This window comes from Pseudophryne corroboree, chromosome 2, assembly GCF_028390025.1.
Source record: "Pseudophryne corroboree isolate aPseCor3 chromosome 2, aPseCor3.hap2, whole genome shotgun sequence".
NCBI classification, from domain to species: domain Eukaryota; kingdom Metazoa; phylum Chordata; class Amphibia; order Anura; family Myobatrachidae; genus Pseudophryne; species Pseudophryne corroboree.
In genome coordinates, this window is record NC_086445.1 from 932,219,159 (window position 1) to 932,234,293 (window position 15,135).

Sequence of the window (15,135 nt, forward strand, 5' to 3'; positions counted from 1 at the left end):
CTTGCGCTGTGTTGTGCTGCTCAGTCCAATCCAGTGGAGTCACTGTGTATTGTGCTGCATCAGTCCATGCAGTCACAGTGTTGGTGTTCTCTCCTCGCAGTCTAGCTGTATAAATTGTTGTTGACTGTGTTGTTCTACATCAGACCAGTGGTAGTGTCCTGTCTCATCAGTCATACCAGTGATGATATACGCTGCTGCTATATGTCCACTGCTGCCGTATAATAATAATAACAACAACAACAACCACAAGTCTCTTACGGTATTGTTGTGTTGTGCTGCATCAGACCAGTGGTAGTGTCCTGTCTCATCAGTCATTCCAGTGACGATATACACTGCTGCCGAATAATAATAACAACAACAAGTCCCTTACAGTGTTGCTGTGTTGTGCTGCATCAGACCAGTGGTAGTGTCCTGTCTCTTCAGTCATTCCAGTCATTCCTGTGCCGCATATTGTCTCATATAACTCCCAAAAAGTAATGGAGAACAAAAATGTTGAGGATAAAATAGGTAAAGATCAAGAAGAACTACTTCCTCCTAGTGCCGAAGCTGCTGCCACTAGCCATGACATAGACGATGAAATACCATCAACATCGTCTGCCAAGGCCGATGCCCAATGTGATAGTAGAGGACATGTAAAATCCAAAAAGCCAAAGTTCAGTAAAAAGAACCAAAAAAAGAAATTGAAATGGTCTGAGGAGAAACGTAAACTTGCAAATATGCCATTTACGACACGGAGTGGCAAGGAACGGCTGAGGCCCTGGCCAAGGGCGTAGCTACCATAGGTGCAGGCAGTACAGCTGCTATGGGGCCCAGAGCTGAGAGGGGCCCACCTTCCCTGTCAAAGTTACAGGTGTTATATACATTTTTCGCCATTGGGTGGTACGTAGGGGTCCTTTCAAACTTTTTCCTTGGGGCCTGCAATATAGCTAGGTATGCCCCTGGACAGGGCCGTAACTAGGTGTGCGGAGGGGAAACCGTACATAGTGCTGCAGGGTTGGAGGCGCTGTTGGCGGCACTTGTCAATTATCTGTTTTAATTACTTTCACTTGCAATTTCCCCCCTTTTTGAATCCCAGCATCTCCTGACAGCCGCTGTCTCCTACCCTGACCCCATCTGTTGCTGATACCTATACAACATTCATGAACTCAACTTGAGATTTCTTTGTTATTCAGTCACACTGTCCTTTATTACCTTTCAAGATGCTGACATACCCGGGATTCAAACACATTGCCTGTCGCATTGCAGTCACACAATCTATTCATTGAGCTATCTTCCCTTGCATATAAGGTAGATAATTCTAAGCTAGAGAATATCCTTGAATGGCTCAGCCAGAACCCAGATTGAATCCGATTGAACATCTCTGGAGAGATCTGAAAATGGCTGTGTACCTACGCTTCCCATCCAACTTGATGGAGCTTGAGAGCTGCTGCAAAGAGGAATGGGCGAAACTGCCCAAAGATAGGCGTGCCAAGCTTGTGGCATCATATTCAAAAAGACTAGAGACTAATTGCTACCAAAGGTGCATCAACAAAGTATTGAGCAAAGGCTGTGAATACTTTTTTTCATATTTTAAATACATTTGCAAAATTCTCCCAAAAACTTTTTTCACGTTGTCATTATGGGGTATTGCGTGTCGAATTTTGAGGGGAAAAATGAATTTATTCCATTTGGAATAAGGCTGTAACATAACAAAATGTGGAAAAAGTGAAGCGATGTGAATACTTTCCGGATGCACTGTATATATATATAATATGGGAAGGGCATCATAGCATGGGCTTTATCTAGGTTCAATATTGTCATGCCTCTACCCCACGAGTCATGCACCTTATGTCCCTATTGAAAAAAAATGGGGGGCGCCCCCCCTCGACGCAGCTTATACGCGCAGAGTGCCTCTGGTGTTGGTGGACGCTGGCTGCGTAATCGGGGAGCCGGTTTACTGGCTCCTGCGGATTGCGGCCTGTTCACCGGCGCCAGGCTGCGACCTCCATTACACTGTGTCCCTCCCCTGTTACCGGTAGTGCTGCGGACGCCACCAGCGAGTCCCCTCTGTCCCATATCACTGCTCCAGACTGTGGAGGGGCGCTGTGAGCCGGAGCGGACCGTGACCCTGTGATACCTGCTCCAGAGCGGGTGCGTCGCCCGTCTCTGTGCGGGAGGACGGAGCCGCGGGAACCCGCAGCGTTCGTCCGGAGGGTCGCAGTCCGGGGATAAGATCACCGCTGGTGCCGGCTGAGGGGGATCATCTCGGCGCCGCACGCCAGCGGCTGGAGTAACATCCCCTCCGGCGCTATCTGACCCCTGCTCTCCCCGGCTGGAAGAAGGTGTGCAGGAGCCGCTTAGATGCAGCCGGCTCCTAATACATAATACTGCCTGACAGCCTCAGGCTCTAGAAATACGGCACATCACTGCTGCCAGCTCCTGGCTTACCACACCGCTTGCCGGCTGCCCTAAGGGGAGCTCTAATCTTAGTGGTGTTTCACTGCAGCTGCTGGCTCCTGGTGCCGCTCACTGATAGCCAGCTGCACTACAGGTGTAACAGTGGTGCCCTAGTGCCTCCCCCTGGTACCAAGTTAATCTTCCTCTGCCCAGCCTTTAGGGAGACGTGCCCCAGGGCCGCACTGCGGCCGTTTCACCTCAGTGCTGCTCACCGATTATTGGCTGCCTTGTGGAGGTGTCGGTGGGGTCACTGGTCCTTTCTCTCCCTCTGTCATTGCCAGATTTTTGCTCCTTCTGGCCAGCAGAGAGACGGGCTCAGTGGCAACACTAAAGCTGCCTGTTCTGTGCTGATTGGGGACGTGGAGGCTATAATGAGGGAGGCTTTTACAGTCGCTGCAGATTTTGTGTGTTTCTGTTAGGCATACTGCTGTGTATTTCTGTTTTAAGGCCATACACCTTCTGCAGCGTTTGCTACCAATAGTGCATATATACAGCCCTCTACTATAATACGAGTGCCACCTCGGGGCACTACTTGCCCTTCATCTACTACCCGGATTGCTGGGCTAGAGGCGCAATTTGTCCTACCTGGACCGTAATAGTTTTCTTTATACTTTCCCTTTTCTACTTAACGTACACTCCACAAGCAACGTCTGTGTCTCCTTTTATGTTTGTGATTCCCCGCCTACCCTATTAGTCCTCCATGATGGCGCAAAAAAATAAGAAAAAAATGGGGGGCGCCATCTCTCTCTGGCACAGGGCTCCAAAAAGTCTAGTTACAGCTCTGCCCCTGGACCTGCTCACTGTAGTGTGGTATAAAATGAACTGGAGGGCATTATAATATTATATAATATGAACCGGGGCACTGCAATGAGGCACAATATGAACGGGGAGCACTATATAACATAATGTGAATTAGGGGTACTGCGCGGCATAATGTGTACTGGCAGCTCTGAATTGTGAGATAGGGTGAACTTAAGCACTATTACAATTCATAAAAGAAACTAGGGCACTACTATGGGGCATAACATTAAATAAGGATCTACTATGGTTCAGAAAATGAACTAGGGCACTACTATAGGGCATAAAATTAACAACAGCTGCAGAGAAGTGTCTCTCTAGAAGCATTAGGATGGGGGCCCCTTTAAAATGTTGCTATGGGGCCCACAAAGTTCTGGCTATGCCCCTTGCCCTGGCCTATGTTCATGACTTGTGGTTCAGCTTCACATGACGATGGAAGCCCTCATAACTGAGGCCTTGACAGTCACTTATGTTGGTGTTAGACGTGCGTCCGGTATCCGCCATTAGTGCAGTGGGATTTAGACAATTGATGGAGGTATTGTGTCCCTGGTAACAATTCCCATCTAGATTCCACTTCACTAGGCAGGCGATAGCGAGATTTTGCCATTTAATTCCACTGATTTGGACGTATAATTACAGTGATTTTGCAAATTCATTTCAGTGATTTATAATTATTAATTACAGTGATCTTGCCATTTAATTCCAGTGATTTGGACGTATAATTACAGTGATTTTGCCAATGATTTCAGTGATTTAGAATTATTAATTACAGTGATCTTGCCAATTAATTCCAGTGATTTGGACGTATAATTCCAGTTGGAATTGTTTGTGTCGCTTGGCTTAGTCATACAGCTACCTCATTGCACCTCTTTGACATCTTTGCATGAGGTGCTGTTTGGGGCCTAGTTTTTGAAAAGTGGCATCCTGTGTGACACTGCCGTATGAGTCATGGGGTACTGCTGTATTCGTCCTGGGGTACTGCCATATAAGTCCACCAATTGCAGATTTTTTTTAAAGTGACTGGAGCGTGCTGGAGATGCTGTCGGTGGACAGAACAATTGCAGCCCACTCTCGACATTCAGCCAATGCGTGACACTACTACATGGGCCAGGTGGTTGTGTCGCTTGGCTTAGTCATACCACTACCTCATTGCAATTCTTTTTCTTCTTTGCATGATGTGCTGTTTGGGGCCTTTTTTTATATATCTGCCCTCCTGTCTGCCATTGCAGTGCCACGCCTATGAGGGCCAATTGTTTGTGTCGCTTGGCTTAGTCATACAACTACCTCATTGCAATTCTTTTTCTTCTTTGCATGATGTGCTGTTTGGGGCCTAGATGGGCCAGGTGTTTGTGTTGTCATGTCCACTTGTGTCGCTTAGCTTAGTCTTCCAGCAACCTCGGTGCAATCTTTTGGCCTAAAAACAGTATTATGAGGTGTGAGGTTATCAGAATAGACTGGAAATGAGTGGAAATGATTGTTATTGAGGTTAATAATACCGTAGGAGCAAAATTAACCCCAAATTCTGTGATTTTAGCTGTTTTTATGGTTTTATCAAAAATCATCCAGATCCAAAACCAAAACACGAAAGGGTGGTTTTGGCAAAACCAAGCCAAAACCAAAACACAAAAGTGGAATTAGAACCAAAACCAAATCACGAAAAGTGCCCGCCGCACATCTCTAGTTTTTACACTTACTAACAATCGTGGTTTGACAACCACACTATTTTTTAAAAGCAAACGTTAATTAACATTTCCAAGCATTTTGTTTTGTAGGATCTGCTTAATGTCTTTTAGCTTCCTAACAGTTTTTTAATGCTTTTTAAGCAACCAACATGTTTTTTGTTAACAAAACATACCCACATACCTTTGGTTATTTTTTATTTTTTATATCGCTACACACACAAACATATGTTCAAGAACAGCAACACCATTTTATTTTTTTATTTTTTTTGGCCTGGAAAGTAGGTAGTGCAATATTTGAGGTTAAAACACAGTTGTCTGCAAAAATTGCAACATCAGAAACATGTAAGCAAATAATGCGTAAAATTGTGAATTTATATGCAAATAATGTGTATTTTTTTAGGTCTTCGCAATATTTGCACATTTCACAAGCCCACCTTCTTTTTGTAACATTAAATTAGTGTTGCAGTTTTTCCGTTTGGGTGTGCTTTCGCATTTTTGCGATTGCTCGTAATTTTTGCAAATTTTTTATTTTTACAATCCTTACTGAATTGGCCCCTTAATCACTGATATCATCAAGAATCATACAAAAAGAACCCCAGACATCTCCTAGTTAGGGTATATATACCAGTGACATGCGGTGAGGTGCGGCAGGTGAGGCAGAACTAGAGCTTTTGCAAATATAAAGAATATGAAAAATACAAAGAATATATTACAAATATCTTCTTTGTATTCTAATCATTTTTACAGTAAAAAATCTGGAGCAAAAAGTCTATGGTCCCCTGCTTATCTTTTCCACAGATCTCTGATCAAAATTCACAAAACACCCAGCAGTATATACTTCTGCACCTGTGTATAAAGCCCACATGAACCCTTTTGTCTCATATATTGTGTGTAAATCTGGCTCTGGTACTCGCCAGTGCCTCCTGAGCCATTTACCTCACCGCATGTCCCTGATATATACTTACCTTTGCATGTCCTCTCTCGCTCCTCTGCCGCTCCAGACTCTGCCTGCCACTGAGAGTCTGTCCTGAGAGCAACGTCATATGATGTTGATGTCCGCACCACTGCCTATGATCTGGGCACCATGGCGTCTTGCTTATTGAGGTGCTTTGCGAGGACCACACTGACGCTCCACCACCCAGCCTTTCCAGTCCAGATGTAGTGTCACTGCCACTGAGTGACACTCGTTTGGCGGGCAGCAGACTCCTACCGTACCACCGTACTTGCAGCACTGATATCCTGTGGGCCTATTTCCAATGGGGATCATGGAGCTGTAACCCCAGCCGCTCCATTAGTAACTCAGCCCTGATCTCACAGCATCATTGGTAAAGAAAATTACAATGTAATGTAAAGACATGAACTGATTTCTTTAGAACACTGAAAGTATCATGTTCATGAGGGTTAGAAACTTTGGGCCAGATTAACTATGGCGGGATGGAGTCACCACATAAAAATAGTCCTATAACTAGTATCATTAAAATTGTATTTCTATTATCCCAACATAATATGATGCAATTTTAATACTTACACATATTTAGGGAGATAGTAAGGGGGAGATATATCAAGCCTTGGAGACAGATAAAGTGAAATAGTTGGCCAAAGTAACCAATTAGATTTATCCAGATTTTTCATATTGGCTATCCAAAACAGTTGACTGGATAGCCAATAAGATGCCATATTTGAAATCCAAGTTATAGTGCCTATACACTTGAGCGATGCCCCGCGATGCATCGCACCGGCAGTTCATGTGCAATGAAATCGCACCTGAACTGCCAAAGTGATTACCATGTGATAGATTGCATGGTAATCACGTGATGGGCATATCACTGCCGAGTGGGAGCAGCCTCCGTCCGGTCTCGGCAGGTGCCCATCGTGCATCGCAGTGCGATATATATCGAATGTGTTTTTAAAAACACATGCGATTGAACTGTGATTCGATAAATATTAAGTGCAGCACATACTATCTTGAGACGCAAGAGTCGACCGGCGTGCCCACGCATCGCGTCGCAAGGTACCTAAAATGTGCATACAACCCTTCGATTTCTCTCACAGATCCGGTCGAAATCGAAGGTTAGCGCCGATTATCTCACAAGTGTATGGGCACCATAAGGGCCTAATTCAGACCTGATAGCAGCAGCAAACTTTTTCTTTAATGGAAAAAACCATGGGGGTCACTCCGAGTTGATCAGCTACGATCATTCACACTGACATGCGGGGGGACGCCCTGCATGTCAGCGCCACCCCCCCCCCCCCCCCCCCCCCGCAGAAGTGCAAAGGCATCGCACTGCGGTGATGCCTTTGCCCTTCAAGAGTAGCTCCCGGCCAGCGCAACTTTAGCGTGCTGGCCGGGAGCTACTCCTCGCTCCCCGGCCCGCAGTGTTGGCCCCCCCCCCCCGTTCGGTCCGGCCACGCCTGTGTTGGCCGGACCGCACCTACAAAACGGTGGCCAAATGCCGCCGTTTCGCCCCCTCCCGCCCAGCAATCGCAGCCCTGCCACGGCCTACGGCCGTCTGGCATGAACCGGCGCACTACAGCGCCGGAGCATGCGCAGTAGAGACCCGTTCGCGAACGGGTCAGAATGACCCTCCATGTGCACTGCAGGTGTGGCAGATATAACATGTGCAGAGAGAGTTAGATTTGGGTGGGTTATATTGTTTTTGTGCAGGGTAAATACTGGCTGCTTTATTTTTACACTGCAATTTAGATTTCAGTTTGAAGTTGAACACACCCCACCCAAATCTAAAGGGCCCTACAGACATGCCGATCCGCCGCCGAGCTGCCCGACGGCGGATACGTCCGACGGGGGACCCGGGGGCGGGGGGACAGTGACGTGGGGAGTGAAGACAAATGAAGTGCAGGCAAATATGGACGAGATCGTCCATATTGGCCTGCATGCACAGCCGACGGGGGACCAGCGATGAACGAGCGCGGGGCCGTGCATCGTTCATCGCTGGAGCCTCCACACTGAAAGATATGAACGAGTTCTCGTTCATTTATGAACGAGATCGTTCATATCTTTCAAACAAATCGTTGTGTAGGGCCTATTACTCTCTCTGCACATGTTATATCTGTCCTACCTGCAGTGCACATGGGGGGTAATTCAGACCTGATCGTAGCAGCAAATTTGTTAGCAGTTGGGCAAAGCCATGGCCCTCATTCCGAGTTGTTCGCTCGCTAGCTGCTTTTAGCAGCATTGCACACGCTAAGCCGCCGCCCTCTGGGAGTGTATCTTAGCATAGCAGAATTGCGAACGAAAGATTCGCAAAATTGCGAATAGAAATTTCTTAGCAGTTTCTGAGTAGCTCGACACTTACTCTGCCACTGCGATCAGTTCAGTCAGTTCCGTTTCTAGTTTGACGTCACAAACACACCCAGCGTTCGCCCAGGCACTCCCCCGTTTCTCCAGCCACTCCCGCGTTTACCCCAGAAACGGCAGCGTTTTTTCACACACACCCATAAAACGGCTAGCTTCCGCCCAGAAACACCCACTTCCTGTCAATCACACTCCGATCACCAGAACGAAGAAAAATCCTCGTAATGCCGTGAGTAAAATACCTAACTTTTGAGTAAAATAACTAAGCGCATGCGCTCTGCAAACATTGCGCATGCGCAGTAAGCGACTAATCGCAATATAGCGAAATTCGGCAACAAGCGAACAACTCGGAATGAGGGCCCATGTGCACTGCAGGTGTGGCAGATATAACATGTGCAGAGAGAGCTAGATTTGGGCGGGTTCTGTTCAAACTGAAATCTAAATTGCAGTGTAAAAATAAAGCAGCCAGTATTTACCCTGCACTGAAACAATATAACCCATTGAAATCTAACTCTCTCTGATCATGTTATATTTGCCCCACCTGCAGTGCACATGGTTTTGCCCATTAGAGAAAGATTTTGCTGCTGCAATGAGGTCCGAATTAGGCGCTAAATCCGAAGCACACATCTCTACTTAAATCAACAGCAATTACCTGACATTTAAAATGTTGCTTCTGAAATGCAGATGTTGTTCTAATGCAGGGGTGGAGAACCTTTTTTCTGCCAAGGGCCATTTGGATATTTATAAAATGCTTCGTGGGCCATACAAAAATGTTCAACTTAAAAATTACCCTGCCCCCAGTAGTTCTGCCCCTTAGAGGTACTGAGTGCGCGCGCCAAAAAATGGGTGTGGCCAATTAAAATGAGACTTGATACACATATGCCCCCAATAGTGCAGTGCCAGATACACATACCAGTGCAGTGCCAGATACACAAATGCCAGTGCAGTGCCAGATATACAAATGCCACCACAGTGCCAGATGTACAAATGCCCCCACAGCGCCAGATCCACAAATGCCCCCACTGCGCCAGATCCACAAATGCCCCCACAGCACCAGATCCACAAATGCCCCCACAGTGCCCGATACAGAAAAGCCCCCACAGCGCCCCACCCCCCACCCCACTGTGCTGCTCACCGCTGCTGCTGCTCCGTCCGGCGGCGTGTCTCAGCTGTCGGGTCAGGGCATGGAGGACAGCGCGGCTATGTTGGGCAGCGTGTAGGATCTCAAACCAGCCGCCAGTTCGTGAGCCAATCAGAGCTCGTGGACCGGCAGCGGCCGGTCCTGGGTGGCAGCCGGTCCGCGAGCTCTGATTGGCTCATGAACTGGCGGCTGGTTTGAGATCCAACCCGCCGCTGCCGCCAGACATGTAGCTACGCTCTCCTCCCTGCCCTGACAGCTGAGACACGCCGCCGCTGGACTGAGCGGCGGCGTGTCTCGCCGACACAAGCGGGTGGGCCGGAACAAACGGCTTAGCGGGCCTTATACGGCCTGCGGGACGGAGGTTCCTCACCCCTGCTCTAATGTTATTAGAACAACCTCATATAACGCCAGTGAAGATGAACCTGGTTGTTCTTCCACTTTTTATTGCATTACATACACACATATCTTTCAGATTGCTCACTCTAGTATTATTGGGTATGGGTCGTTGAGTCGACTCACTTTAGGTCGACAAGCATTGGGTCGACCATGGAAGGTCGACCGGTGTTAGGTCGACAGGATAACTAGGTTGACATGGTTACTAGGTCGACATGTAGTAGGCCGACAGGTGAAAAGGTCGACATGAGGTTTTTTGGGGGGGGTTTTGGTGTAATTTTCTTCGTAAAGTGACAGGGAACCCCAATTAGTGCACAGTGTACTCTCATGTGGCTCGCTTTGCTCGCCATGCTTTGGGCAAGGTGCCTCGCTCCGCTACCGCTTCGCTCAGCACAGGTTACCATTCCAATCATAGTCCACGTGGATTGTTAAGTATGGAAAAAATAAAAAATGGGGGGAAAAATGGAAAAAACTCACGTCGACCTTTATACCTGTCGACCTAGTACAGGTCAACCTAATGCCCATGTCGATTATTAACCCTGTCGACCTAATGCATGTCGACCGTCCGTGGTAGACCTAATGATTGTCGACCTAAGTGTGGTCGACCTAACGACCGTATCCCGTATTATTACCATAATATGATCAGTTTGTATGCAGTGAGTATGTTGGTGCGATAAATCAGCGCTATATAATAATTATATTTGCTCTCTTACAACTGATGTACTTTCTGCTGCTTTTCCAGGCCCAACTGTCTGCTATGCACGTCACCAGATTCCATCTGGTTTCCAAGGCACCATCTCCGGTATATCTGAAGGGCTACAAGGAGACTCGAGACGATAAGGACAACAAATGTAACAACCACACCAAAATAAGCAAAGTGTCCTCGGTGGACGCCTCAGTGCCTGAGAGCAAGGAACAGAAGAAACGATCAAACTCCATACAAGAATTCTCTGAATTATTCGAAAAGCAGCTGCGCTTTAAGACAAAACGCTCCACGTCCCTGGTAGGTGACTTAAAACAAGGATCAGTAACTACTTCAGAGGCTACTGACCTTTTTCATGATGTGACAGACCTGACAAAAAGTACTGATGTGTAGTAAAACATGGTGGAACCGATGCAGAAGTGTACGCCCTGCTGATATTAGTTGTAGTGGAGTGTACAGAGATGCACAACCAACCACACACATACCGTAGGAGGCCGTACACGGATGAGAAACTGCACCTGACGTAGGGCTGTTGCAAGTTGGTGCAACCAATGGTGTTGTCTAAAGACGCCCCAATCATTATGAGTGTGTTTTCAGACGCTGAAAGTGGGCATCTCAGCTCTTGCACATTCAGCCGCACAGATGTTTTGAAGTGGCATTTCATAATGTCATAGATGGGCCAGTTCTAGACCTTGTGGCACCCAGGTTTAAAGCTTCCTTTGACACCAATCCCCCTTTCATAACAGGAACAGTGCGTGACGAAGATGCATGTAAAAATTAGGGGTATGGCTTCATGGGGAAAGGGCGTGGCCTCAGAATAGTACCAATTCATATTATACCGCAGAAGTAGTGTCCGTCAGTCACATTACACCACACAGTAGTACCCCTTATACACATTATGCCATGTTAGAGACCCTTTCACACTTTACACCACAGTAGTGCAGAGCCCCTTATACACACTACACTAATAGAGCCCTTTATACAACACAGAAGAAGAAAAAACCTGATTCACGCGCTTTACATTATGTGTAATTTTTTCTCCTGTTAGTAATGCCCCTTACACACTATGCCACACACCATAATGCCCATTACACATTATGCCACACACCGTAATGCCCATTACACATTATGTCACACACTGCAACGCCCATTACACATTATGCCACACATCATAATGCCTATTGCAACTTATTCCACACACCGTAATGTCCTTACACATTATGCCACACACTGTAATGGCCATTACACATTTTGCCACACACACACACTGTAATGCCCGTTACACATTATGCCACACACTATATTGCCCATTACGCATTATGCCACATACAGTTATGCCCCTGACACCATTTTATGCTCCATACACAATATGTGCATAATTCAGCATGGATCATTCTGAGAAATTGTAGTTGTCTGCAAGTAGAAAGGCGCCACCCCGACAGGAAGAAAAAACACCCCGTGCAAGTCTGCGAAGGCATCGCAGATCTTGTTAATTCATAGATGCATACGGAATTTCCAGAACATCGGAAAAAAAATGCCATCTAACCAAATGTAAGTAGGTCTGAGGCTGCCACTAATCTGTGACTGAGACGGACTGGAAGTGGTCTGCGCTGACGTCAGAGACCCTCCCCAAAAACGCCTGGGCATGCCAAAGTTTTTTATGACACACCCAGAAAATGGCAGGTTTCCGCCCAGAATCGACGGCTTCCTGTCAATCTAACAGCAGCTACATTGCGATTACGATTTGAATGTATTTTCTGTTGTTATTACCCCTCACGCTGCACAATGCAATTCTGTAATTGTTCAATTTGTGAATTTTCGGAATAGCGATTCATGCTGAATTAGGCCCAATGTCCCTTACAAATCATTCCCTACAGCAGTGTCGGACTGGAGCATGTAGGGCCCACCGGGGGAATGCAATGTTAGGGGTGTGGCCAGTCTGCAGAGGGGGTGTGGCCTGCCACCTAATTGGTTTGACTAACCATTAGAGAGTGCAACGTCTGGGCCTCTTCATAAATGTATACAGTAAATTCAGCTGCTGCATGCATGATAATGTAACGGATTAATAACGGATAAATAACAGCAATGCACTGTAGAAAATACACCGTAGTCCAGTATAAGGTAATATACAGTATCTATAATTATATAATTCAAGTGCACAGTCTGGAACCTGATCCTAAGAGCAGGAGGTGGGCCCCCAGGCAGTGGGGCCAACCAGTGGTTTCCCCTGTACCCCTGTGGGCCAGTCCAAGCCTGCCCCACAGTATGGCTTCAAATAATTTTTAGACAGCGGCCAATTTTGGAGGGACATTTTAAGAAGATTTACTGCTAGACGTCCAAATGGGAATCTGCATAAACAGCGCTGACACCCCCAAGCAGTGGCTGCGGGGACTGTAGTTACACCAGTGGGTATAATCACATATTGCATTGTGATTTGGGGTGCTAATATTGCAGCCAAATCACAATACAAATGCAATTGTTAATAAATGGGCCCCTAAGCCAGAAGGAGAGGAATTGACTTTGTGCTATAACCTATTTTAGGCCCTCATTCAGCTCAGATCGCTGTTTGCTGAAAATCGCAAACAAGCTATTTTCTCAAACTGCGCATGTGCTGCGGCCGCACAGTGCATGTGTAAAGGATGCAATCACACTATGGGGGATATTCAATTGTTAGAAAAGTCGGTTGGGTGTCTGTTTTTTCCTGTCTATTAGGAAAAAACAGACACCCAACTGACTTTTCAAACAATTGAATCCCCTTCAATGATTGACAGCAGCGGCCGTCAGGGGGGCAGGGTTGCAGAGGGGCGAACCGTTTTTGGGGCTGCTGCATGATGTCGCACACAGCCGCTCAGATAAAGAAAATGGCAGCAGTGTGGCAGCATACGCAGCCATGCAGTGTATGCAGGGGGCATTCACAAAACCCAGGTCAGCGATGTGATCGCAATTGGATTGCGATTGCAGCGCTGGACGAGACTTGACATGCTGGGCGGCCTTGGCCTGCCCAGGGTGGCCCCCAGCATGTGATCGTACTGAGTAGTAGCCAGCCCCGCCCACAAATATGTGAAATCATGACATCTCATTGAGGCGGCGGGTCCTCCGGCACCAGTAATTATAGCGCGGTCCGGACCATCCTTAAGCAGCTACAGGTGGCTGTACAGGCCGCAGCAGCACTACAGGCTTCATGGTGCTGTCCCATTCACTCTGGAAGCCAAATGCAGGTGTATTGGGACAGTGATGGCACCATTCCCAGGGCCCTGCTACCTAGGTAACGGCACCGCTCACACGCCCCTAATTACGGCCCTGCCATTTGGCATAGTGGCTCGCATAAAGGTGTGATTCCTTCAGAAGTAAACCTTCCAAAGTCCAACACGTTTGTGTCCAACCTTTTCAATTTGATTGTAGCTATATATAGCAAGATTTGTGTGCATGAGTCAAGAACTTGAGAACGTCATTTGTTTGTATACTATCTGTCGTCGTTCATTTAAACTCCAGATCTTATCAATAGGATTTTCCATTTATTTGTGTTGTGCTCTATCACTTTAAAAGGGTTTAATTATCCCTTTGTATTGGCATGGAATTATTTTTTTTAAGCCAGTCACTGGTGATTGATAGGCATCCATGCAGGCTAGTGAAGTTATCATTTCTTCAGTGGACACAAGTGGATGCTAGAATAATTATTATCATACAGAAATTAGTGTATTAGTGTGTTAGTGTATTGTTCTTGTAAATGGATAAGTCTGCAGGCAGTGTTGAAAGAAAAGCCACATAAGATAACTTTGCTATGGAGACAAATCATTTCTAGATGAGCCTGATATCAGATAAAAGTATGAAATACCACCAAGTACTCTAGTTAGAAGAGCCCAAAACAAAACACAAAAAGGCACCTCCTAGTGCAGTGGTTCTCAAACTGTGTGCCATGGCTCCCTGGGGTGCCTCAGGTCACTTGCAGGGCTGCCTTGGATTGGTGGTAGTGGACCAATTCAAATTATTTATGGTCAATGTAATAGGCAAAACCAGAGCTTGTGGCTGCCAATTATAAAATATGTGGACAAGCAGAAGCGAATCCTGTCCCTCACTACACAAATGAACCTAAGGATGACATATAAACACAATTTACTTACTTTAATTTTTTTTTAGACATTTTTCAAAAATAAACTTTTGGCCTAGGGGTGCAGTGAAAAAAATTCTGATACTCTAGGGCAGGTTGACTCCAAAAAGTTTGGGAACCACTGTCCTAGTGCCATACTTATGCAAAAGCATTCCGTGACATTATAAATGAATGTGGTCTTGCCATACCATTAAATAAGTAGCATGAGCTTATTGGAACCATGAACCGGATTTCTCTATATATGATAACTTTTTCAGGATAGGTGATTTAGGGGTCTATGTACTAAGCCTTGGAGCGATAGATAAAGTGGATAGAGTTAAAGTACCAACCAGCCTAATTTTTCAAACACTGTGGGGTCTATTTACTAAGGCTTGGACGGATATAAAGTGGATGGAGTTAAAGTACTAGCCAATCAGCTCCTAACTGCCATGTCACAGGCTGTGTTTTAAAAATGACAGTTAGGAGCAGACTGGCTGGTAATTTATTTCCGTACAATTTATCTCCATCGAAGGCTTAATAAATAGACCCCTCAGCCGGTAGCATGACAGTTAGGGGCTGATT

General features: G+C 46.4%; 1 protein-coding gene across 1 annotated transcript in view; it reads left to right on the forward strand.

The window, feature by feature from the left end:
• Positions 1–15,135, forward strand: part of LNP1 (leukemia NUP98 fusion partner 1) — a 308,875-nt gene that overhangs the window by 152,137 nt on the left and 141,603 nt on the right. The window contains exon 2 of the mRNA XM_063956236.1: positions 10,506–10,766. Within this exon, the coding sequence (XP_063812306.1) occupies positions 10,506–10,766 (261 nt within the window). The remainder of the gene's footprint in view (positions 1–10,505; positions 10,767–15,135) is intronic.